Below are 24,971 nucleotides of genomic sequence, written 5' to 3'. Positions count from 1 at the left end.
CATGGTGCCGCACATGAGTGTCAGGATGAATACAAGGCGTCTCGTCGTATGGTCGGCGGAAGGGCCGGCCGTGCTGGAGCTGGGGTGTGTGCATGTGTGCGCGTGGGTGAATGAATCGTTTCCAAGGTTACGTCAGAGCCCCGGCGCAACCGCGGCCTTGGGCGACTAGGCCCAAAGCGCAGAGTCCCAAGCCACCACGGCCAGCGCAGTCGTAGCCACATCCGCTCTCACGACACTTTGACAAGCTGCGACGGCTTGGAGTACATGTAAACTCGGCTGCTCCGCTGCTTCCCGGCTGCGCGCCTGTGCCCCCTCCTCGACGCCATGGAGCTCCAACGCAAAGAATACCCAGCATTGCTGGTAAGAGCACTCCCCCCAAGGCCCGTCAGGCCCTTAGCATCCGCTCACTCGATCCCCAGACATCGCTCTCTCCCGCGCAAGCCGTAGCGGTACTCGACAGTCGCATCAAGCATGTAGGCCAATTGAACACGCACATTGCCGACTGGCTGCAGGTGGGTTAGGCCCCGGCTACCCGCACACGACTCACGACTCACCACAAGCCCAGGAACGCCGTCGCGTGGAAGAGCAGTATGTCCAAGGCCTGCGCAAGCTCGCAAACAGACACCCTCCCGACGACTCGTCAGACCTCGGGTACGCTTCCCCCACCATCCGCACCTCTGCGCATGAATTGACCGTCAGACAGCATCTTTGCGACCCCATGGGAGAAGATCGTCATCGCGACCGAGAATGTCGCCCACTCCCACGCCCACCTTGCCGCCAAGATCGAGGCTGACGTCGAGCGACCCCTCCGCGACTTCACCAGCACCAACCGCGAAATCCAGGCCATGGCCAACATCCAGGGCAACCTCGCCGCCATTGCCAAGGACATTGACTCGGCCCAGAAGAAGCAGGCTAAACTTCGTGATAAGGGATCAAAGGCCAAAGCTTCTGCCGTTGCCGACGCCGTGCAGGACATTGAAAAGGCCGAGTTGCAGTGGGACTCGCAGGCGCCCTACGTTTTCGAACAGCTACAGGCCATTGACGAAACCCGGCTGAACCACCTCCGCGATGTTCTTACCCAGTTCCAGACGCACGAGGTGGACCAGGTCGAGCGCAGCAGGTCTTCGGCTGAGGAGACCCTCAATGCCATGCTCAACATTGAGACCGCCGACGAGATTCAAATGTGGGCGTTGAGGATGCGCAGCGGTGATGCCCGTCCCCCTTCGCGGAAACCGAGTAATACCCCAACGCCAGCAAGGAGCTTGGCACCACCTGCTTTGCCATCCTCCCCTACTGGAGCAGACGACAACAGGAGCCAGAAGAGCGCATCGGCGCAAGACAAACAAAGCTCAAACCCTCTGAAGCGAATCGGTACAGTTCTGGGCCGACGGAGACAGAGCACGCACCCATACGGACGCGCGGCATCACCAGACCGGAAATCATCAGCAAACATTGGTTCGGCTTTTAGTGGATTTGGCAAGGGGAAATCAAAGGACCGCGACAACCAGATCCCTACTTTGCCTCCAATGGCCGAACGTCCAACATCACCGTTGAGGAACTCTCAGCGACCCAGCACTTCCCAAGAATCGGATACTCCAAACCTCACCCAACAAGCCAGTTCCGAGCCCGCTCCCAACGGCACCGCACCCAAGTCATCCGAGGCAGAGAAGGAGACAGAAGCCCCCAATGCTGTCAATGGAACGTCATCTGTACAAGAGCCGATACCGGAGCTCAATGAGCCTGTACCAGCATCTACCACCACGGAAACACATACAGAACCAGGGAAAGACGCCGAAGGTTATTCTGTACCACCATCGGCTCTTGATGCCATCACAGAAGCAGAAAGGGAGGCCGGGTTGTAAGTACAGCATACACCTGAAACCCTTACAGAGCTGACAAAGTCCAGTGTGCAAAGCGAAGGAAACCCACCTCCTCAATTTAAGCTCGATATTAGAAACGCCCCAATCCAAGAAGAGGATGGTGATGCTGATGCGGCTACCGCGAACCTCGTCAACACGCTGCGTGCAGTAAGTACTTCTGGATGTCAAACCGACCAGCACTAACTTTAGAGCAGCAAGCCGCACAACCCAAGCGATCAAGCACACTGCGAGGGCGACGAGATGTCCGCAACACGATTTTTGTTCCTAGTCCGGCAACACCAGAACTTCAAAGCATAGGTGAAATGCCACCACTTTCAGGCGGTGATTCCGCCCCAGCTTCTGGGCCTACCTCTGCAACCTTTGCTCCTCCTCTTCCGCCACAACAGCCTTCGTCTCCAGCATTCAAACCTCCGCATCGCTCGTTGTTGTCGGATGACCATGCCCACTCAGATACTCAGTCTATCCGATCGGGCCGATCGCTAAGTAGCTCCGCTAGCACCACGGTAAAGCATCCGGACCTGCATGAACCAGGGCTCAATGCGTCACTAGTGGAGACTGTCAGCGCTTGGTTTGAGCAGGGTAATGTCACCAAGGCTATGGTAATCGGGCAGGTTGCGCTTGCATACAATCCTATTGATATTTCGGCCGGTCCATTCGGCACAGAGAGTATACGACTAGACAACTTTTCTGTGCTTGAAAAGGTAGCGCCCAACCCTGCCTTCATAGAGCAGGCACCAGATAACCCAGGAAACTACACTGTGGACCTGTCAAAGATTACAAAGACTTCCGTAGCCTTCCACTACCAACTCCACATCGAAGACGGCAACATTGCCTCTCTGCCCCCAATCATACTCCACCCAGTATGGAAACCAGAACCCACGCAAATGTCCGTCCTCCTCACCTACTCGCTCAACCCTAAATTCGAGCTCGGCTCCGCAACAAGCATCACCGTCCGCAACCTCGTCCTCGTCATCCGCCTCGAGCCCGGCTCAAAAACCACCGCCTGCCAATCCAAACCCACCGGCACCTTCTCCCGCGACAAAGCCCTCATCTACTGGCGCCTCGGCGACGTAACCCTCTCCAAAGACGCAGCCGCAAACGCCGTCCGCGCCCGCTTCTTCACCGACGGCCAGGCGAACGCGGGCAACACCGAGGCCCGCTGGGAAATCAGTGACGAGCAGTGTCTGGCCATGGGCAGCGGTCTCAATGTCAGTATGAGTCAGAGTGTGTCGCCCAAGAAGGATGATGTCGAGGACGATCCGTTTGCGGATGCTGATGAGAGCGAGAATGTGCCCGCTAGTCCGGTGGTCGAGTGGAAACCTGTGAGCGCGGTTAAGAAGATTATGAGTGGAACTTATTTGGGGGTTTGAAGAGGTGTAGTAGAGTGGAAGGGGATAGAGAGGGGTAAAGGGGTAAAGGGGTGGTTAATTGAAGTAATCAGAGGGATACAGATGGTGGGTTGACACGAGGAGTGAGATAGAGAGAGTGTGTGCACATTGTTCTGTTGATAGAGCTGATGCGCTTGAGTCTTTTTTTTGTTTCTTGGGGGTTTTTTCATAGCGTAACGTTTAACCGGACTTGAGAGGTCTGTCATATGTGTGTATTTACTCTCCTTTGCTCTTTTGTACTTTGTTGTTTCTTTTGTTCGATTCCCCCTTTTTTTGACTTCGATGTGTATAGATTTTCTAGGTGGAATTGAGATTGACAATATTATAGATGCGGAAGTTGAGTCTTTTCACTTATGTTGCATTGTGTTTGTTGCAAGAGAAGGTTCGTATTGTAAGTTTCCAAGATTATTTGGATTCGAACTTGTTACATGTTACTTTGCTATGCTTTGAAACTAACTGTGTACTCCTCTTCGAGTCTACACCAATCTCTCCTTTGAAGTTTGGAAAAAAGGGTGAGAAGAACAAGTGAGGGATTAGATTGAGATATCCCAGAGAAGCCAGAAATAATGTCATTGGCAATACAGGGATCAAAAGGTCTTGTACCTACCACGTATTTAAAAGATTCACGTTGCAATCAGCATATAGTTCTCCGCATGCATTCGAAGTTCTCGGTATCTCAGGATCACCACCCTAGTCGCATATGGGCTCCGGCGGAAGACAGGCAAAAAGGGATCCAGAATCTCTTTGCAGTAGGGGGTATTCGGGCACTGCATATAGACATCACTTACTACGCTGCTGTAGAAAAGAAAGAGTTGAATTAATACATAGATTCCATGATATCCTATCGGAGGTTATGAGTATAACTTACATTTTGGAATGAAGAAGAAGAAGCTCCGTATATCAGACGCCCGGGTTGCGTTTTTCCGAGCAAAAATAACGCCTCTAACACCATGTGCTGTGTGAACTTGGTCAGACACTCAGTCTAGTCGTCTGATGTCTCGTCTCAGACCGCGATCATTCGATACTCTTAGCAAGCGCCCATAAGCTGTCAAGCTTGGCGCGGCCAAGTGTCTCGCGAGCTTCACCAGCGGTCTCGCATACCCTTGAGCCCCATTTTCGGAAAGATCGCTCCTTGATCTCACCCTCGAAGATGAGCGTACACTTGTTGGACGAGTGGTCCTTTATATCCCCAGTGTCGGTGAGCGGTCTCAGCCATTGCGGATCCGAGGCTTGCTTCTCCATCTGGTTCTCTGTGGGTGGTCCATTCTCGTGCCACTTAATACGCTGGAGCATGAGCTTCTTGTACTTGTTGATTGCATACGCGCCTCCTTCAACTACAACCAGATTCAGGTCGGGATTGAACAGTGTAATTCCAGTGAGGGTATGTTCCTTGGCGTTGCTGTCGATCTGGAAGCGGTGCTTGCCATACGCCAGAGTATTGATTTTGAAGACACACATATATAGTCCCTTTTGTGCATCCTTTTCTTGGTTCGCAGCAAGCTTTGCTTGTTTTTCTTCTTTGGTCAACTTGCGCTCTTCGTTTGCTGTAACATGATCATCATGACGCTGCTGGATCTGTGATTCGACAAGCATCTCAACAGCCGTGGGATCCGCAATGGCCTGCTCTCCCATGACACGCATCATGTTACCGCGCTTGACCTTTGGTGGTGGTGGCGGTTCAAGACCAAGACGAATTTTAGCCTGGTGTTCTTTGAGGTCTGCAGCACGGCGCATCCTGCGTAGCTTCTGTGTTTCTTTGGTGGTAAGATACATGGGCTTAACTTGGACCAAGCGCTGATCTTGGGGCGCTTTAAGTAGCGGCGGATGCTGGACATATAGTGTTATGATGGAATCATCGGTGTCAACCTTGACTTTGGACGGGTCGTCGATGCAATCGTAGTTGGGCTCGACTAGGATACCCTCGTCCCACCATTCAATATCCGGAGGGGGCTGAACCAGGAATCCGCGTTCGCTATTTTCATCAAGACCAGCGCGGCGGGCTTGGATGGCGAGCGTCTTTTTAATCTCCTCGAGTCGCCGTTGTGCGCGTAGCTTCGAGGCCTGGTCGAGGTACTTTCCATGTTCGTTGAACGAGAGGACACGGGGGCCCCTCTTCTTGGCAAGGGCAGCAGTCTTGGGGTCAAAGTAGGGGTTCTCCAGCTCTTCGTCTTGCGGTTGTTTTTGGCTCATCATAGCGGCCTTGGGTTTCGCATCGACCTTGGGCGTTTCCGAGCGACGGTTGCCCAGGGTTGTCGCAAAGCGTGGGCCTGTGGAATCGGGGGCGGGGGGCTTGGCTGCTGCTGAGCCCGCCTTCAGCGCCTCCATCCTCGCCTTCATGGCTGCCAGTTTGTCCTGAACCGCGTCGCTTGCCCCAGCCGCCGGCGGTGGGGGGGTTGGAGAGGCAGCGGGCTTCGCGAATCGGGCTGCAATTTCAGCGGCCTTTGCTTTGGCTCTAGCCTTTGCAGCTTCGACAGCATCTGATGGTTTCGGGCGCTTCACATCGCTATTCGGGCCCTGCCCCTCGGGATAGGGGCGCTTCTCAGCCATGGTCATGGTGGGTAGTCGTGTGTGTCTGTGTATGGATGCGGAGTTTCGGGGGAGAGATTCTGTCTGGGAGGCGCAAGGCAGCCGCTGAGTCACTCGTCAGCCCGCTCGAAGCCGGTGAATTGGCCTGCTGGATTGGCGCGAAGAAGCACAAGGGGGTGCCTCGAGATGGGTGTTGAGTGGTAATGGTGATGGAAATGGTAGAAGCCAGTGGCTGCGGAGTGACGCGAAATGCACGCTGCGGCCTGGCTAGGTGTCTTGGCGTGCATGACCGCTAAACCCTGGGCGAACTTTTCTGGTCCCGAAAAAACTCCCCGCAAGTTTCGCGCTGCTGCGAACATCACTACCACCGCCTTTGCGCGCGCATTGCTTCGAATACAGGCGCTGCGGGCACTGAGGCGACGCCATGAATACCCATCAGCCAACTTCCTCGGCCATTAATGGCATCGAGTTTGGCTTTCTTACTACAAAAGATGTCAAGTCGCTCTCGGTGAAGCGCATCACCAACCCAACCACATTCGATTCGTTGCTTCACCCAGTGCCAGGTGGTCTGCACGATGCAGCACTCGGTGCTTTCCTCGACAATCCGTGAGCTTCATCCGGCAATTTAAGACCCCATTGTCTATGCTGACAGTCTCCAAGGTGCGGAACATGCGGTCTCACAAACTTCCTGGGTTGCCCTGGCCACTGCGGCCACATCGAACTCCCAGTACCTGTATACCACCTCACATTCATTGACCAGTTACTGCGACTGCTCCGAGGCAAGTGCGCATACTGCCATCAGCTCAAGTTCGCTCGAGTGCAGGTCAACGAGTTTGTCTCCAAGCTGCGCCTGATAAGATGCGGATTGGTACAAGAGGCAAATGACATGCACGAGCACATCAACCTTGAGAAGGGCAAGTCAAGCAAACGGACCGCCGACGATTCCGAAGATGAAGACAACGACCACGATGACATCATCTCACAGCGAAACAGCTATGTAAAGAAGTGCATGAAGCGAGCGGGCATCTCAAAGCATGATGCTAGGTCGGTGCGCGAAAAGAACGAAGCCATTTCCGACGCACGCCGACAGGTAGTCAAGGAATTCTACGCAGAGCTTGTCAAGCGCAGGACCTGTGGCAACTGCCAGGGCATTAGTCCTACGTACCGTAAAGACCGGGGCATCAAAATTTTCCGAAAGGCGCTTAGCCAGAAAGACAAGACCAAGATGGCCCAGGCGGAGAAGCGCATTCAAAATCCCCTCGATATTCTGGCCCGTCGAGACGCAAAGGCAAAGAAGCAGCATGTACATGCGGATGAGGGTGTGGCGGACCTAGATCCCGCCTCCGAAGAAGATGAGGACATCGACATGGAGGACATACAACAAACCGATGGCTCGCTCGTCGCCACAGAGGCACGCATGGCCCGGAAAGCGAAGACGGACGATACTTTGGAAGCCGCGCAAGAGTATGTGAACTCGACCGAAGTCAAGGCAGCCATGACTCTGCTCTTCGAAAGCGAGTCGGAGATGATGCGACTGCTTTACAGCCCATACGGATCAAAGTCCCTGGTGGATGTGAGCGCCGACATGTTCTTCACCCAAGCCATCATTGTCCCTCCCAACAAGTTCAGGCCTGAAGACAAGACGGGCGACTCCATTGCTGAGTCGTCCAAGAATAAGCTCTACAAGGGCATTCTAGAGGCTTGCGAAAGCATTCGTCAGATCAGCCAGGAGATGCAGGGCAAGCCCAATGAGCTAGGTTTCAGACAACGAAACTTTGATGACATGCAGACTCAGTTCGTGAACTTACAGGGCGCTGTAAACGCCCTCATCGATCGCGATGCCAACCCCGTACAAGGCCGTGGTGCGGTGACTAACGCCGATGGTATCAAACAAGGCCTCGAGAAGAAGGAAGGTCTTTTCCGGAAGAACATGATGGGCAAGCGTGTCAACTTTGCTGCACGAAGTGTCATTTCACCCGATCCGAACATCGAAACCAACGAGATTGGTGTCCCCCCAGTATTTGCGGTTAAGCTCACTTACCCTGAGCCGGTTACCAATCACAACTTTTACGACCTCAAGGAAGCAGTGCTCAATGGTCCAGACAAGTGGCCTGGAGCGCACGCCATTGAGAACGAATTCGGACAAATCATTTCGCTGAAGAAGAAGAATTACGAAGAGCGATTAGCCTTGGCCAACCAGCTACTCGCCCCATCCAATTCCTACTCTAACGGTGCCAAGAACAAGAAAGTACATCGCCATCTCAATAACGGTGATGTGGTGATTATGAATCGACAACCGACGCTGCACAAGCCCTCTATGATGGCGCACAGAGCACGTGTCTTGCCAGGAGAGAAGACAATTCGCATGCACTACGCTAATTGTAACACCTACAATGCCGACTTTGACGGTGATGAGATGAATATGCATTTCCCGCAGAATGAGCTTGCTCGCGCGGAGGCCATGACCATCGCGGACACTGATCACCAGTATTTGTCTGCAACCGCTGGAAAACCCTTGCGAGGTCTGATTCAAGATCATATTTCCATGGGAGTTTGGCTGTCCAACAAAGACACCTTCTTTACGAGAGACCAATACCACCAGCTACTCTACTCTTGTTTGCGGCCAGAGGACGGCCACACGACCTCGGGCAGGCTTGAGACTGTTGCGCCAGCTATCCTGAAGCCTCGACCAATGTGGACGGGTAAACAGATCATCACAACCGTCTTAAAGAACATCAAACCCGCAGAATACCAGAATCTTACACTTTCATCCAAGTCATCCACAAACGGCAAACTGTGGGGTGCACACTCCGAAGAGCAGTTCGTTATAGTCAAGGATGGCGCGCTTTTGACTGGCATCATGGACAAGGGCCAGATTGGACCTGCTGCTGGTGGTCTGATCAACGGCATCTATGAGGCATATGGCGAGACCATAGCTGGAAGGGCCTTGAGTATCATTGGACGGTTACTTACCAAGATGCTACACATGCGTGCATTCTCTTGTGGTGTTGAGGATCTTATCCTTACCGGACAAGGAGAGGAAGCAAGATTAGTAGAGCTCCGAAAAGCAGAAAAGATTGGATTCGAAGTAGCGTCCAAGTATGTTACTTTGAACGCCGAAAAGATCGACCCTACCAACCCAGAGCTACGGCGGCGACTTGAAGCAGTTTTGCGAGATGACACCAAGCAACACGGTCTCGATCTTCTCACGAACACTGCAAACAGCAAGATCTCTTCGGCAGTCACTGCGGCCGTTCTTCCTGACAAGCTCATCAAGGCGTTCCCCAAGAATCAAATGCAGGCCATGACAGGCTCTGGTGCCAAGGGTAGCATGGTCAACGCAAACCAGATTTCGTGCAATCTTGGCCAGCAAGTTCTTGAAGGCCGAAGAGTTCCCGTCATGATCAGTGGTAAAACGCTGCCGTGCTTCAAGCCCTTTGAAACCAGCGTCCGTGCTGGTGGTTACATTGTCAACCGTTTCTTGACTGGTGTCCGACCACAAGAGTACTATTTCCATATGATGGCTGGTCGAGAAGGTCTTATTGATACCGCTGTCAAGACTTCGCGTTCTGGTTACCTGCAACGATGTATCATCAAGGGTATGGAAGGCCTTCGCGTTGAATACGACACCTCGGTCCGCGATTCAGATGGCTCCATGGTTCAGTTCCTCTACGGAGAGGATGGACTCGATACGACAAAACAGAAATATCTCAACGACTTCAAGTTCCAGGCTCAGAACTTCTACTCTTTGGCTCAAGCCCTTCATACTGCAGAGGCCTACCCTCGTGTCTCCAGTGCTGAGGCTGCTGAGCATAACAAGAAGGCTACGAAGAAGGCGAAGAAGGGCGATATTGCAGCCATGGACCCCGTCACCGCAGTTTACACTCCCTCACGGCACAGCGGTAGTACTTCGGAAACATTTTTGCAGGCTAAGCGCGAGTACTGCGATAAAAACCCCGACAAGTTGCTCAAGAACAAGAAGAAGGATGAAGAAGGCGAGATTCTTAAGCGTACCTTTGAGCAGATGCTCGACCTCAAATACCTCCGATCGCTGGTTGAGCCTGGTGAGGCTGTTGGTGTTGTGGCTGGCCAGTCGATTGGTGAGCCTTCAACACAGATGACGCTGAACACTTTCCATTTGGCTGGTCACTCTGCAAAGAACGTCACTCTTGGTATCCCTCGTCTACGAGAAATCGTGATGACGGCTAGTGCGAACATCTCCACACCTTCAATGCAACTATATCCCCACTCTGAACTGTCAAAAGAGGATTGCGAAAAGTTTGCAAAGAGCATCACGCGTCTACCGCTTTCCGCTGTGCTTGACAAGGTCACCGTGACAGAGACTTTGGGCGCGGGTACGCAGTTCAGTCAGGCGAGAACCTACAAGATTCGTTTAGATTTCTACCCTGCAAAGGAGTACACCAAGGAGTATGCTATCAAGGTCCGTGACGTTGCCGAATCGATTGAGCAGAAATTCTGCCCTCGACTGCAGAAGATGGTTCGCGCCGATCTGAAGAAGAAGACCGCAAACAAGTCGCTCTCTACAGCAAGCTCAGCTAGTATTCCTACCATTGGCGAGAAGACTGGTAGGAGTGATGAGGCAACAGTTGAGGAATCTGAAGAAACTCTTCAGGCTGATCGAGAAGGCGGTGCTGAAGACGAAGACAGCGATGATGGCGAAGGCGACAATGACAACACCCATGCCAAGGATCGAGGCAGGCGTGAGGACAGTGTAGCTTATGAAGAGCCAGAGGAGGAAGAGCAAGCTGCCAATGCCAGACTCGACCGAGAAGACGAGATCAGCGAGGACGACGAGACATATGGCGGCAGCCCCAAGCCATCGCGCGCCACCACTCCCGATGCCGACTCAGACGACGAAGATGAGGAGATGATTGTTCCTACCGACGAGGCCTCGGACATTCGCCGTGACCGCATTTGCACCAAGAATGCTGATATTTTTGAATTTACTTTCGACGACCGCAAGGGCGCTTTCTGTGAGATTAGTTTTGAGTTCTCAGCTTCCACGGCGAAGCTTCTCATGCTTCACCACGTCGAGGATGCGGCCAACTTTTCCACCATCCATGTCATTCCTGGCATCACGGCCGCGCAGTTCTCGGCCCAATCGAAGGATGTCCCGGAGAATGTCATCAACACGGAGGGTTCCAATCTCATCGCCATGCGCGAATACGCTCACATCATCGACGTAAACCGCACCATGACCAACGACATTGTGGCCATGCTACATCTGTACGGTGTCGAAGCCGCACGTGCTACTATTGTGCGCGAAATGCACGCCGTCTTCTCTGGTCACGGTATCAGCGTCGACCAGCGCCATCTCAATCTCATTGCTGACACCATGACCAAGGGTGGAGGTTTCTCGCCTTTCAACCGCATCGGCATGAAGGGCAACGTGAGTCCGTTCATGAAGATGAGTTTCGAAACCACTGTCGGTTTCCTCAAGGATGCCGTCCTCGAGCATGACTGGGACGAGCTGAAGAATCCGAGTGCCAGGATTGTTGTCGGCAGACTGAGCACAGTTGGTACAGGTGCTTTTGACGTCCTTGCCCCTGTCAGGGTTCGCGACCCACTCAAGCAGGCAGTCGCAGAGGTCAACGATGTTCTCAACGGCGACGTGCGACAGAAGCGTGATTCAGACTCTGAAAGCGAGGATGAAGAAGAAGAGGAGGAGGATGAGGATGAGGATGAGGGTGGCGTGGAAGTGCAAATGCAGGATGTTGAAATGCAAGATGTGGATGAGGTCGAGGAGGAGGTTGTTCAGGAGGACCCCAAGAAGGAAAAGAAGAAGAAGAGTAAGAAGCACTAGTCACGGCCTGTAGGTGTTGATCTTTGCTGTATGTATGTTATTTGCCATGAGGTGTTTTTTTGTGCCATTTGAGGGTTAGCATAGGTTTTTGGCGTTTAATATTCCAAAAAAGGATGGTGGTGTAATGTTCCATCTAGTGAGTTTCGCACTTGCACAGTATCATAGATGGCGAAGAATAAAATAGCTTTCAACATTGCATGCTCCCCCTCCACTCTGGACTCGTGATGGATTTGGAACGCGTGTTACTTGGGGACAGCTCATCTCAAGACTTGTTGGACAGAAATGAAACGTGCATCAGGAGAGATAGTAGTGTATAGTTTACTTCATCCTACTACTAACTAAGAACAAAGTCATCAAATCCACAATCGAACTAACCCACCAGTCAAAAAACCCACCCGATCCAACCCCAGCTCTCCTCCTATGTACACCAAGCATCTCGTCTACACACGCACAAGCCTTCCACCACTAATCGGCACCTACACCGTCTCCCCGCACCCCCAATGGCGCGACATCCCTCCTCGACCCATAAGGCTGACTTGTTGGAAACCCCCCCCCCCCCCACATCAATGACGAACCCACCTCACTCCAGCCGCTTTCACGTCTTCCCCCGTACCCAACAAAGACTCGATCGAGTGATTATCGAGGCTATTCGGGGGACATCTCACTGCGCACATCGCTGCGTAGCAGTCAAAAGGAATTCCTCATAGCACATGTATATGTAAAGTACAGTATTCTTCAGCTGATACGCCCCCCCCCCTTTTGCTCAAATACACTGTATCCTGTCGAACAAAAATGAAAACAGACAATTGGGGGGCCTACGTTATCAACCCACGCATACTTCGTTACGCCCTACGCCCCTAGTATCAGAAAGAAGGCACAAACAAAACAGCCAGCCGTGATCGGAGCGTCCTCCTCGAGCTTGCGAGCACCGCATGTAGTCTGACGTTCCAGGCCAACCCCCCAAAATGCGGGGTAATAGGAAAAGTTGCATATGTACTGTGTGGATATAGTATCGGGCTGACAGGCGTCTCTGCGTTCGTTTTCCGCGAGTCAGCGAGAAAACGGGGGGAAGAGACGGGATTAGCGAGGTGAATAACGTTGGGGCATGGGAATGGGAAGGAGAGATCGAGCGATACTGTGTTGTTACTTTTTTTGGGCTAGGGGAAATGGGAGATAAGGTGGAGGCAGAGAGTTGGTTTGGTTGAGGGGGGATGGAGGGAGCTAGTGGGATGAGGGAAGTGGTATGACGATGAGTGGAACTTGGATAGTAGAGTGATTGTTGTAGTGGTTAACTTGTGAGTTTTGGAAACTGTTGTTAGGTGCACGAAGCGTTGTGTGGTCTAGATTTCTTCCTTTTTTCTTTTCTTTTCGTCTAGAAAGTAGTTCATATGTTGTGAACCAGAATGTCGTTTAATGGTATAGTAGTACCCGAGTTTCGGATTCGTATCCTTACGTTTGGGAGTTGGGTTGGGATTACCCAGGGACGGACGACCCGCGCGGGTTTGGCAGGTTGGTTCGTTACGAACCAGGTCCTCAACAAATCGAGCGAGTTTGAGCGATCGTTCCCAAAATGCCGAAGCCCAGTTTGTTCGTTCGCGCTTCGCTTACGTAGCCTTGTTGTCTTGGCTATATACACCTAGAATTAATAACCCACTTTTGCATGACCGCATGAAAGCAGACTATTTTTTTCTTCGGTCGCATAGAGTAAGAGAGAAGGCAAAGTGGCGTGGACATGGGTGGGTGCGACCGTAGCGCCAGATCCTTCCCGACATACCGCTCTGCATGCGAGGGAAAAGCTGATTGTCGAGGCATCTCGGTGATGGAAAGGCTGGCTTGCCGCGGTTCGTTGGGCTGACTTGCTCGGCAGCAGCTGAATGTGGATATCCCGATTTTTGCTCTCTTGTTGGTAGTCAAAAGTCATGTGATATAGGCAGTGCATAGAAACACAGCACAGCACAGCACAGCACAAGAGATAGGGAACAGAGATAGAGAAAGGGCCGAAGACAATTGGCCCTTTTGGCCTCTAATCCCAGATCCGAGTCGCAGTAGTTGAAAGATGCATGGGGCTGGAATAGGTAGGTGCCAATTATTCGCACGTCTTTTCGCAATGGGCAGTTAGGCCTCGACCCGGCATTCCCCCCTCTGACCCACGAGCCGAGATCCTACTACTTACTCCCCAAGAAAACTACACTTGTATGTAAAATAGGAGGGACTCCACTTTCACATGCAATCATGTTGCCTGTTGCCCTTTCCAATGGCTGGGCATAGGCCCTTGAATCGCAGACGCGGGAAACAAGGCAGCTCAACGATGTTCTCCACCAAATTGCAATGGCAGATGCACAGCGCCGTGGTGGCACTAAGTGCTGTACGGCCAGAGTACCCGTGGTGGCAACATATGACGGAGCAGGCGCCCGGATGCGAACAATGGCAAGGGGGTAGGCAGGCGCAAGGGAAGAAAACTGCGTGATAAGCCAAAGACCTTTCAATCATGTAAGGTGCGAGTTGCAAAGTAAGAGAAGATGAAGGAAGGCAAGGAAATGCTGCTTCTACTAATTTAGAACCGCATAGAGTTGCTATACCTGGTGTAAATCTCACGAGCAAGGGCAGGCAAGTACGCGTGGGGCCAGGGACATATGGGCCGACTTTTATCTGACGTCGCGTGCGGGTAGCCCGGCTGGGATTGGCCAGCGCGTTTTCGTTCGCCCTGTCTTTCACATGTCAAAAGGCGAGCAAGAGAGCCAGACAGACAGAGACAGAGCTCAAAGAATCCAGCCCCAAACACAACTTGCAGCGCTGCGACACGCAGCTCCTGAAAATGTTCAATTTGTGCAATGTCGCTTCGAACGTACAATTGGCCCCGGGATAAAAAGGGGATATGTAAGACCAACGGTGCAAGCAACAGGCTGCATCGGAGTTTCTTAACTTTGGGCCCTGTGTAACAGATGGCTTGCATTCGTCACTCTAACACTTACGCATACGCATCGGCACTTCTCTATCTTGCTCCTCTTTTCTCAACATTGCGCATGCGGATCCCGCGCCCACACAAAGAAGTGGCATCGAGCAATGGAGGGAAGGAAAAAAAAAACCGGGGCCATGAGAACACGGGCGTAGGGGGGATGCATTGGCCGTTGTTTTGGCATGCGCGTAGGCGTCAAGTTACAGTAGCGGATACGAAGGGGGACGTTGATAAAGAAGTGATTTGACGGATTGGTGGCTTCTATCGATAAGGGCACTTTCACATGCAATTGCACACCCGTACTCGTGCTCCCACCACATCCGCACACAAGCCACGCCGTTTTTAGCAAGGTCCCGCCAAACAAAGCTCAGTCACATCATAGTAGCGGCTGGGTCATTATAATAAGGCGAAGAGAAACCCCTTTGCAGGCTTTGCTTCACTTTATTTGTTCCTCTCTCCCTCTCTCTCCATTCCGTTCCCCCTCATTGCGGCTCAACAAGAACATAGCAAGCCCCCACCTTCACACCTCATCCTACACGGAAACCACTCCTCTCTCTCTCCTCCAGCCAATGGCACCACACGCAACTGACGACGGCAACATGGCAACCAACGGCGTTCCTCTCACCAACGGCGACGTGCCCACCTCCAGAGTCCTCTCGGTACGTCATACTATCCTCCCCCGTTGCGCCACCTTCCCACGCCACCACCCACACTAACACACCTCAGCACCTGAACTCGTACCCCGTCGTGCATGACAGCGTCGAAACATTCAAGACACATCCCTACGGCGAGCGCGCCCTCACCCTCGCCAGCAACACGTACAACAACGTCGTCGCGCCCCTGCACCCCTACCTGCGCACCCCTTACTCCTACATCTCGCCTTACCTCGCCCGCGCCGACCAGCTCGGCGACAGCGGCCTCTCGACCCTCGAGTCGCACCTCCCCATCGTCAAGGAAGACACACAGAAGCTCAAGCAGTATGCTTACTCGCCTGTCAACTATGTCCACGGCGCCTGGCAGGACGAGTACAACAAGACGCATTATAACAATGGCGTCTTGAAGATGGGTGTTGCCGCTGTTAGCTTTGAGCTGAGGATGATCAGCGATGCTTGTGATGTTGTGCTTGCTTACCTTAACAAGGGGAAGGAGCAGGCTAAGAAGAAGGCTGAGGAGGTTAAGCAGTAAGCTTTCTTGCGACAGAACTCGGGGAGGGCTAGTGAACTTGTACTTTTCCTGGCTATCTTCTTCTTCGTCTTTTTTTTTCTCTCGGATTTACACAAGTCTTTATGGGCTTGCGTGGTAGCTGGGCCTATTTCATGGGAAAAGCGAAAGCGTTTGATTTGGTTTTTATGTCGTTGGCGGAGACAGATGTTTGTTCGTCCATTTTACTGGAGCATATGTCCGTTTTGAGTGCAGGTAGATTGAGTAATAACTATGATATCCCTTTTTGAGAGACTAGAATAAGATGTCGAGGAAATGACATGGGTGCGATCGGTACTTCTGACATTTACCTTAATGCGATTCAAGCCTTGATCTGTCATCCCCATATGATAGCGTCAGTTTGCATTGAACTTTGGAAGCCAGTCACAGTACACATTCTCATTAGTTCAGCAGCATCGTAGCATCGCATCATCGTAGAACCGTTCGCTAGGGCAGTTGAAAAACGAAGAGGACATGGGAGTGGCACTACAACTATCCGCATCACCTAACGCACCACGTCAACACCCAACAACCAAAAAAAACAAGGCCAACGTGGAAACTCATGTGCATTTCATGAAGTTCGTGAATTGAGCCGGATGCCGGATTTTTCATGCTTTGATTATCAAGCCGATATACACGCCATGATGCCAGGCCGGATTTTGGGGTCCTGTCATCTTATGATATCCACCGACATGCTCATGCACAATCTTCCGTGCCAAATCATGCCCATCTGCGCCCAGCCGTGACCAAAAAGGGAAAGCTTAGAACTGTAAGGGAGTGAAGAACCATCGGTTCTTTCCGGACTGGTATCGCTCCTCGAATGCCTTCTTGACAGTCTTCTTGGCCTCCTCCCGTTGCGAGACCTCCTTGAATGTGTCGGCAGAGATGACGCCCTTGAGGTTCTCGAGCTCAATGGTGTAGCGGGTGGGCATGATGTGAGTGTCTGCTAGTGTTAGTGCCTGCTCCTCCGACCAGCCTCACATCCACATACAGTTGACCTGCTTGACGAAAGGCTTGACCTTGCTCTTCTTGGCCTGCTTGGTCTTTGACATGCGGCGGGTGACCTTGGATGGGTAGGTCTCGATACCGGCAACGAGGGCGTGGGGGAAGGGGTGCGACTTGGTGCCGTTGTCAAGGGGAGAAATGATCACACACTTCTTTCCGGCATAGCGGCCCCGGGTGATGATCTAGGCGGACTGTGAGTGAGTGCGATTGAGCGGGTTCGAGCGATTATAACGTACGACAACGCGTCCGACCTTGAGGCTAGAAATGGTATGTTAGCAGCTGTTCTGTCGCATATTGCAGATTTTCCCAGATGCAGGCATTGGCGCCCCGGACACCTGTAGACGAGCATCGCGGTGCGCCAATATGCATGCCGGGAGAAATCGTGCGTAGGATCGGGGAGGCACTCACAACTTCATTGTGGCTGTCGTCCGGGTTAGTGATGGGATACTTGGTCGTGGAGTTTGAGGTTGTCGTCAAAGCCAAAAAGCGCTGTGGGCGGTCTCGCTAGATCTTTTGGCCGGTGCCGCCACGCTAACCTGGCTAGCGGCGCTGCTGGTTGGCTGGCCCCACTCTTGCCTCTAGAAATCTCGCAGACCCGCCAAAAGTTTCGCGACGGCGACTCTGGACGACCTGGACACCGACGACAAGCACCATGAAGATCAAAGCCCTCAGCCGGTCGACGGCCTCGACACAGGCGCCTGGATCAAGTGTTTCCAAGGTCACCCGGAATCTCGATCCCAACCAGCACCCGTTCGAACGCGCACGAGAATATACAAGAGCTCTCAATGCGACAAAAGTCGAGCGCATGTTTGCGCAACCTTTTCTAGGCAGTTTCGAGCCCGGCCATGTCGATGGTGTATACTCTTTTGCAAAGGACCCGAACTCCCTCGAGCATTTCGCCAGTGGCAGTGGTGATGGCATTGTCAAAGTCTGGGATTTCACAAGCAGAGAGGAGAAATGGCAGGCACAAGCGCACGAGAACCTCGTCAAGGGCATGTGCTGGACGCAGGACAAGAGGCTGATAACTTGTGGTTCTGATCGTCAAATTCAAATGTTCGAACCTTATGCCCAGCCATCTAGGTCGCCGCCCAAAGCAACCTGGCACGGCAATTCAGCCTTTACATCCGTCACACACCATCGTGCATTGCCCACCTTTGCTGCCGGTTCTAGTGTCATTTCCATATACGATACATCGAGAACTTCTGGAGCTCCAGTATCAAGCCTCGTATGGCCATCGGTAAGTTCTGTCTTTTGACCAAATGTATGCCATGTACTAACTGCATAAAAGGCTATCGATACAATTACAGATGTGAAGTTCAATCAAGTCGAAACATCAATTCTAGCATCGTGCGCGACGGACAGAGCACTTATCCTATATGATGCACGCACAAATTCGCCTCTCCACCGCACTGTCCTTAATTTTGCGGCAAACTGCATTTCCTGGAACCCAATGGAAGCTTACAACTTTGCTGTTGCCTCGGAAGATCACAACGGATACATCTTCGACATGCGTAACATGAAGCGGGCTCTGCAAGTTCTGGTAGGTCCTTTGCTCAATTTGACCTTCATCAGAGAGCATTCACTGACACCAAACAGAAAGGACATGTGGCAGCAGTCATGTCGATTGAGTTCTCTCCCACTGGTGAGGAACTCATCACTGGCAGCTACGATAAGACTATCCGATTATGGGAGCGCCAAAAAGGCCATTCTCGCGATACTTATCATACAAAGCGGATGCAGCGCGTCTTCTCCGTGGCCTGGAGTCCCGACAACAACTACGTCCTCAGCGGATCTGATGACGGCAATGTTCGCTTATGGCGCGCAAGGGCATCCGAACGACGCGGCGTCAAGTCATTTGCCTTACGACAAAAACTTCAATATGAAGAAGCACTCATGGAGCGATACAAGCACATGCCAGAGATCAAGCGCATTCACAAGCATAGGCATCTTCCTAAGACAGTCAAGAAGGCTGGTGAGATCAAAAATGAGGAGCTCAAGTCTCTTAAGAGAAAGGAAGAAAATGAAAGGAGACATACGAAGAAGGGTGAGGTCAGGCGGAGGGCTGAGCGTGAAAAGATGATCCTAGCGCGAGAGCAATAAGGTATCGAGAAGGCAATCGTACTACACTTCCTGCATAGCGTTGGCGTTTTGGTATTTTGCACGAGACTCGGGAATTACATGATACCACACTGAGTGCATAAGGTATCTGAAAATAGATAAGAGTATATGGACAACAATGTTGAAATTTTCAACGTAATACTCAGATGCCTGTATCTAACGTAAATTTGAATACGAGATCGCGTCACCTAGGTATCCCGCTAAGGCACACCTATGCAGCTATGCGGCGATTGCAAACTTGTCGACAAGATCACGTTATGCCACTACTGCTCTTAAAAAGTATCACATCGTACAGGATCACCCGGTCACCAGCTTTGCTATCCTCGGCTTCTCAAAAATGGGAAGCGAAAACTCAAAATCACCATCTTGGTGGTTCTTCGACTTAGACGACACTCTCCATGAGTTCCGCAAAGCATCTTCCTCTACCGTCGACATAACACTACAACTTATCATCCAACAACAAAGCACCCAGCAGCCTACACCACAAGAAGACTCCGTCACATTCGCCGATCTAAAGGCAGCATACTCCAAAGTCCTCGAGGAAACCACATCCTCCGCATTCACAGACGGCAAAACAAGCCACGAGTACCGCGCTGAACGCTCCAAGCGCACACTGAATGCTCTCAATCTTTCTCCTACACCAGAGCAAACAACAGAGATACTCGCCATGTACGAAAAGACATTGATGCAGCATCTAATCCTAAAACCCGGTGCAATACCCTTACTCAAGTCGCTCAAGCAGCAAGGGAAACATGTAGCTATCGTTACTGAAGGACCCCAAGACGCCCAGCAACGGACTGTTGCTGCGTTAAGGCTAGAACCGCATTTTGATCACTTGATTACTACGAATGCGTTTGGAATGGCGAAGGTGGATGGGTTGTTTGAGAGGGCAATAGAGGTTTTGGGAGTTGAGGGGAGGGAGGTGGTTATGATGGGGGATAGTTGGGATCGAGATGCGGTGCCTGCGGGGAAAGTGGGGATAAGGTGTGTTTGGCATGCCGAGGGGAGTGGGGAGAAGGAGAGGATTGTTGAGTTTGGGGGGGAGGGGGAGGAGAGGGTGGTTGTTGTGGATTCGTTGGAGAAGTTGCGGGGGATGGTGGAGGGTGTGTAATGTGGTGAGAAAGAGAGCTGAGGAAGCAGTGATATGTTGAATACACTTCGATACTTTGTTGCGTGTAAGTTAGAAAATGAGATAGATTCGTGTAGGTTTAAAAGCGTGCCTGACTGTATTGTTACGATATCAGCATCGGAGTAGTGTTGCCCAACTGACTAGTAAAGGCTGACGACAATCTCGAACGTACATAAAGCTTGCAAAATCCCAGCATTTATGCTACTACAACTTTTCTTAACTTTTCTTCTTAAGAATACCTGTTGTGCCATGTGAAACGTGTGAGCAAATCGAGGTTGTTAAATCTCCTCTATTTCTCCCTTTTCCACTTATTCCACCTAAAACCTCGTATTTTTCAGACTTGGATACTCTTCTCCATTCTGAGCCTCCTGGATACCCGGTGCGTAAGTGGGAGAAGGGTGGCGGTCGAGGGGAGGTTGCGGAATGATTTGTATGCGGCCATGCGATATATCACACAAGACGCGGAGTGAGAATATACTACCAGTCACACTTCACTCTACATTTCAATTAACTGTAGTGAAGTAAGGATACGGGTAAGGGTATGGCTAGGACTAGTACTGCAAACGGATCGCAGGAGGACCGTGCAGCAAGAACAAGCGAAGTGCACGACGTGGAAATCAATTCCGGATAGCAACGTAACACAGCACAGATTCTTATTTGAGAATATTACAGAGGAACACTAAGCTTTGTCGAATACGAATTATTAATCTAAGACCTGCATACTAGCTCGCCACACACCCGGCTTTTGCACAAAAGCATGGCTTTAGTTACGGCACCCCGCTATGTCGGCGTGCAGTTTGCGTTCCTTCTTCAGCTCCCCGGGATAAGGATGCAGGTCACTACCTATGAACTTGTACACCGTCTGCGATTCATGCAGCTGAGCCAGGACAAGGACAAATAAGTGGTACGGTTAGGATTAACCGGAAAAGTGGTTAGTCGTCGGCATAGCTTGAGGAATGGTCCTCTTATCTCCTGCACCTGTCATGCTACCCTTTCTTTCTCCCCTGTGTTCCTTAACCTGGATTGCAGGTAGCCCTTACCACCCCCCATGATTCTCATTCCCATCATCGTCTGGCTGTTATGCGCCGTGCATGGGTCATGGACAGATTCGGATGACTTGAAGCAAGTCGTCTTGGAGTTGCATCCACTACTATCGAAGGATGCTGTTATCACGTTCCCTTGGGATGCGCGCTGGGACGATTTACAAATTCGCGGGTCTTCTCCACGCATCTCCCCAAATTACAATGTAGTCGTCGAAGTAGCAACCGAAGCCGATGTACAGACAATAATTTCCCTTGCTAATCGATTCAATGTCCCGTTCTTGGCTATCTCCGGTGGGCATGGGTGGACTACATCGCTGAATGAGCTGCCGTATGGCATTCAAATCAACATGAGAAAGCTCAATACCACGACACTCAGCCAGGATGGCAAGACGGCGATAGTTGGCGGTGGTACAAAGCAGTATGAGATAACCCGTTCTCTCTTCGCCTTGGGCAAATACGCTGGTAGGTATAATCCCGTGTCTTAAGGTTTTGGTCAAGTGGCTTGGTAAGCTAATCGTAAACTGCTGATAGTCACTGGACTTTCGAATTGTGTTTCAGTAGCAGGCCCATTATTAGGGGGCGGCCACAGCCTACTCCAAGGTCAGTATGGCTACTCTGTTGATGGCCTTGTTTCTGCACGAGTAGTTCTCGCCAATAGCGAAGTTATCGAAGCCTCTCGAACCCAGAATGCCGACCTATTCTGGGCACTGCAAGGTGCTGGTCACAACTTTGGCATCCTTACTAGCCTTGAAGTAAAGACCTACGATATCCCATCCGACTGGACAGTTTATACTCTGATATTCTCGTCGGAGAAACTTGAGGCATTGTTTAGTTTGATCAACGACTTTGAGGATCCAACAACCGAGCGTCCGGCAAAACTAGCACTAACCGGAGTGTTTATAAGACTTCCCGCTGTGGACCCAATCAACGTAGGTTATATTCTAATACCATGAAGATGACGTAGCTAACTGCTCCCAAGCCTGTCGTCTTATACACTGTCGCATATGAGGGCTCACAAGCACAGGCTGAGCCATATGCTGCACGTTTCATAGCTCTTGGCACTATCCTTACCAAGGTCGATACTGTCAACTATGTCGAACTATATACAGTGACTGGAAACAATCTCACCAGTCAAGCCTGTACACAGAATGAAAACGTTCTAGGAGCTGGAGTTTCATTGCCTGCTTGGGACATCCAGGGTGTTCGCAAAGCCTTTGAGATATTCGGAGAATACACAGCCGATCCCCGTTTCAACACTTCCATCACGCTTATGGAGAACTATGGAATGCAGGGAGTACGCGCTGTTGACCCTGAATCTACTGCTTTGGCGCCTGAGGAGCGCGAACTGCCCATCCTTGCGAGTGCAGTGATTTGGTGGGCTGGTGAAGACAAGGAAACAACAAAGGTTGCTGAGACTTATATACATGCGATGCGCGATGCTCTATACACGGGCGTCGACGCAGACAGTAGCAAGAAGCGACACTGCTACGTCAACTATGCAAGTGGAGACGAGTTAAAGCCCGAGGTGTATGGATACAATGCTAGACTTGAGAGGTTAGCTAAACTGAAGAGTGAGTGGGATCCAGAGAACAAATTCAAATACTACAACCCTATAGTGTAGATAGCACAATTATCCATTACGGAAGATCTTTTTATCACACAAAATACACACATCACTGAAGTCCAAAACATGCTGAATTTGCTATAACCCCCAAACTGGAGCCAGCGCCAAGAAAAAAATGACCCAAGGCTATCCAAGCCACTTCTCCACCGCAGCATTATCGGGATATGAAATGCTTCCTTCCTCCAAACCAGGAGCCCTTGGCTCAGGAGGCCAAATCCTCTCGCACTCCTCCAAGTGCTTCGCGATTGCATCCTCAGTCAGTTCTACTGGCCTCTGCATCGCCCCCTCCTCCGCCTCCTCTGCCTCCTCCGCTTCCTCCAAGGTCATTCCACTCTGTGGCTCAAAAGCCCTTGCAGCATAATGAAGCTGCGCCACCGAAGCCCTTTCGGCCCCCTCCGCCTCCACTCTCTTAAAGCCCCTCGTCGTCACCACCTCACTCTTCTCCCCAAAGCCCCTCGAAAACCTCTCCTCCCCCAACTTCCAAACCTCAACCTCACCCCCACCCAAACCCGCCTCAATCTCCTCCACATTATGCTTACTAGCAGTGACTGTCACCCCCTTCCACAACGCCTCCCTCGTCGTCCTCTCCCCGGAGACATCCTCCCCATTCATAAACAAACCCCCTTCATTACACGCCTGGCCCACACCAAGCCATTCCTTCTCCTCCAGCATAAACAGCCTCGCCAGCCGCTCGGGCTGCCGACACACAAAATGAAGCGAATGCACTGCCAGCAGCGCATCTCCTAGCACGCTCCAGACATCCGTCCATGTGGTGGTTAAAGAGGCGGATTTTGATACGTGAATGATGGCTTGGAGCGTCATCTTTTCGCCGTCGAGGAGCAGCGTTTCCCAGTCTGATGGGCCCCAGATGTGGAAGGGGGTTGGAGAGAGGGCGGAGAGCGCTGTGGCATGCGCTTCTTTTGATGTGAGGAGGTGGGGGAGAGAAGGAGATATGGCAGTTACGTCGAATTCTGCTTCGTTGAATTCGACGGTGGTGGTTGTGGGGAGGCTTTCAAGCCAGATTTGCTGCCTGAGCTCCTTGGGGAGCTTGGAGAAGAGGGTGAAAGAAGGCATGGTGATTATGATTATGATGATGATGATGATGATGATGATGATGATGATGATGATTCTAGCTTTTTTTGGCAGCTGGTGATGATGTGTGGCGAAGATGTTTACGACTGTCTAAGGAAGATAGGCAGAGACAGACTTCTATTTAAATGATTCTAGAGTCGGAGGTTGGAGGACCAAAGTTTGGATTGAGGGATTATTTTGTCTTCAAGGCAGCTATGTTGTTGCTAGGAGTTTTGTTGTAATCTCGCTTCAAATCTTTGGTCCAGCCTATTAGTGATAACCTGAGCGAAATTCTCTACATTGTATTCGTCTAGCTCTTGATACTAATTTTACATATTTGCTATTATAGAACACTGAATACTCATCAATTTGCTAGAAAGTGCTTCTTGAGGGTTTTTGAAGGTGAAAGTAATTGGAAGTGAGTTCACTGGTCAGCGATTATCTATTTTTATCTACATTGTACTACAACTACATCTTCAAAGTGACTAACACTACTTCAATAATCCAATTGTATCTTTTACATATCGATTCTCGCTCATTCGCTACATTCCTTTCGCCTCGACTACATAGCACGTATGAAAGCACAGTAGATATAAACGCCAATCTACAGGCATCACTATTGTATAATCGTCTGCCTATTACAAGATATCTATTTCAACGAAGAAAACAGTTGGTTAATATATGGCTCAATCGATATATGCCTCAAGAGACAGAACAAGATGGGTTGGTATCATATATGTTGCTATTCGTTCTTGCTGCTGATGTCACTATTTTACCTCATGTCTCCTGTCAGGCTGATTGTCACTTGTCTATACCAGATACATCGATTCAGTCATCAGTCTCCACCGACACGTGTAACACGTCTCTACAACCCACAAGAAAAAGACGCATTTGCAAAGCACTCTTGCAGAGCAATTGCAACGTTGCATTTGCCACACTATGCGTTCAATGCAACAACATGTGAAAGAAGCCCATCAAGAACAATAATCTTACCGTCCAATCTATTCTACCGTAATCCGAACCACGCTCAACCTTCCCCAAATCTTAAATACCCGCGCACGTGATTATCAGTTCGTCCGACGTTCAGTCCACTCTTCCACATCCCGTCCTGCGTCTCAAATCACCCGGCCACCCACCCCCAGCAACACAAACACAAGCCAACCTAATCCTAACAACAACCCTGTCCAACGTGCCGCTCCGCAAATGA

General features: G+C 51.2%; 9 protein-coding genes across 9 annotated transcripts; 6 read left to right on the top strand and 3 right to left on the bottom strand.

Annotated features, from left to right (window-relative positions):
* Nucleotides 1-230: 230 nt before the first annotated feature.
* On the top strand, nt 231-3,605 carry COCSADRAFT_138859 (uncharacterized protein). The gene is made up of 6 exons (XM_007700011.1): nt 231-360; nt 420-512; nt 566-651; nt 704-1,858; nt 1,907-2,027; nt 2,075-3,605. Exons 1-6 carry the CDS (start codon nt 325-327, stop codon nt 3,248-3,250), a joined length of 2,667 nt encoding a protein of 888 aa, XP_007698201.1. The 5' UTR covers nt 231-324; the 3' UTR covers nt 3,251-3,605.
* A 474-nt stretch (nt 3,606-4,079) lies between these two features.
* Nucleotides 4,080-6,003, bottom strand: COCSADRAFT_302639 (uncharacterized protein). Its single transcript, XM_007700010.1, has one exon. The coding sequence runs from the start codon at nt 5,819-5,821 to the stop codon at nt 4,283-4,285; it is 1,539 nt and encodes a 512-aa protein (XP_007698200.1). The 5' UTR covers nt 5,822-6,003; the 3' UTR covers nt 4,080-4,282.
* A 161-nt stretch (nt 6,004-6,164) lies between these two features.
* On the top strand, nt 6,165-11,810 carry COCSADRAFT_35290 (uncharacterized protein). The gene is made up of 2 exons (XM_007699434.1): nt 6,165-6,400; nt 6,455-11,810. Exons 1-2 carry the CDS (start codon nt 6,219-6,221, stop codon nt 11,616-11,618), a joined length of 5,346 nt encoding a protein of 1,781 aa, XP_007697624.1. The 5' UTR covers nt 6,165-6,218; the 3' UTR covers nt 11,619-11,810.
* Nucleotides 11,811-14,982: 3,172 nt separating this feature from the next.
* Nucleotides 14,983-15,859, top strand: COCSADRAFT_302585 (uncharacterized protein). The gene is made up of 2 exons (XM_007700009.1): nt 14,983-15,233; nt 15,301-15,859. The coding sequence occupies exons 1-2, from the start codon at nt 15,144-15,146 to the stop codon at nt 15,757-15,759; spliced, it is 549 nt and encodes a 182-aa protein (XP_007698199.1). The 5' UTR covers nt 14,983-15,143; the 3' UTR covers nt 15,760-15,859.
* Nucleotides 15,860-16,535: 676 nt separating this feature from the next.
* On the bottom strand, nt 16,536-17,195 carry COCSADRAFT_169691 (uncharacterized protein; the record flags this gene model as incomplete). The annotated part of the gene is made up of 4 exons (XM_007700008.1): nt 16,536-16,717; nt 16,766-16,961; nt 17,016-17,037; nt 17,188-17,195. The coding sequence occupies 4 exons, from the start codon at nt 17,193-17,195 to the stop codon at nt 16,536-16,538; spliced, it is 408 nt and encodes a 135-aa protein (XP_007698198.1).
* A 192-nt stretch (nt 17,196-17,387) lies between these two features.
* Nucleotides 17,388-19,143, top strand: COCSADRAFT_138846 (uncharacterized protein). Its single transcript, XM_007700007.1, has 3 exons — nt 17,388-18,016; nt 18,068-18,319; nt 18,376-19,143. Exons 1-3 carry the CDS (start codon nt 17,432-17,434, stop codon nt 18,877-18,879), a joined length of 1,341 nt encoding a protein of 446 aa, XP_007698197.1. The 5' UTR covers nt 17,388-17,431; the 3' UTR covers nt 18,880-19,143.
* Nucleotides 19,144-19,170: 27 nt separating this feature from the next.
* On the top strand, nt 19,171-20,015 carry COCSADRAFT_354189 (uncharacterized protein). Its single transcript, XM_007700006.1, has one exon. It carries the CDS (start codon nt 19,235-19,237, stop codon nt 20,006-20,008), a length of 774 nt encoding a protein of 257 aa, XP_007698196.1. The 5' UTR covers nt 19,171-19,234; the 3' UTR covers nt 20,009-20,015.
* A 970-nt stretch (nt 20,016-20,985) lies between these two features.
* Nucleotides 20,986-22,748, top strand: COCSADRAFT_113651 (uncharacterized protein). Its single transcript, XM_007700005.1, has 3 exons — nt 20,986-21,531; nt 21,601-21,998; nt 22,049-22,748. The coding sequence occupies exons 1-3, from the start codon at nt 21,075-21,077 to the stop codon at nt 22,688-22,690; spliced, it is 1,497 nt and encodes a 498-aa protein (XP_007698195.1). The 5' UTR covers nt 20,986-21,074; the 3' UTR covers nt 22,691-22,748.
* Nucleotides 22,749-22,779: 31 nt separating this feature from the next.
* On the bottom strand, nt 22,780-23,949 carry COCSADRAFT_354185 (uncharacterized protein). Its single transcript, XM_007700004.1, has one exon. It carries the CDS (start codon nt 23,765-23,767, stop codon nt 22,820-22,822), a length of 948 nt encoding a protein of 315 aa, XP_007698194.1. The 5' UTR covers nt 23,768-23,949; the 3' UTR covers nt 22,780-22,819.
* Between the last annotated feature and the right edge of the window lie 1,022 nt (nt 23,950-24,971).

This window comes from Bipolaris sorokiniana (genome assembly GCF_000338995.1).
Source record: "Bipolaris sorokiniana ND90Pr unplaced genomic scaffold COCSAscaffold_4, whole genome shotgun sequence".
Taxonomy (NCBI): domain Eukaryota; kingdom Fungi; phylum Ascomycota; class Dothideomycetes; order Pleosporales; family Pleosporaceae; genus Bipolaris; species Bipolaris sorokiniana.
The sequence above is the reverse complement of the archived record's forward strand: the minus strand, read 5'-3'. Positions and strand labels throughout refer to the sequence as shown.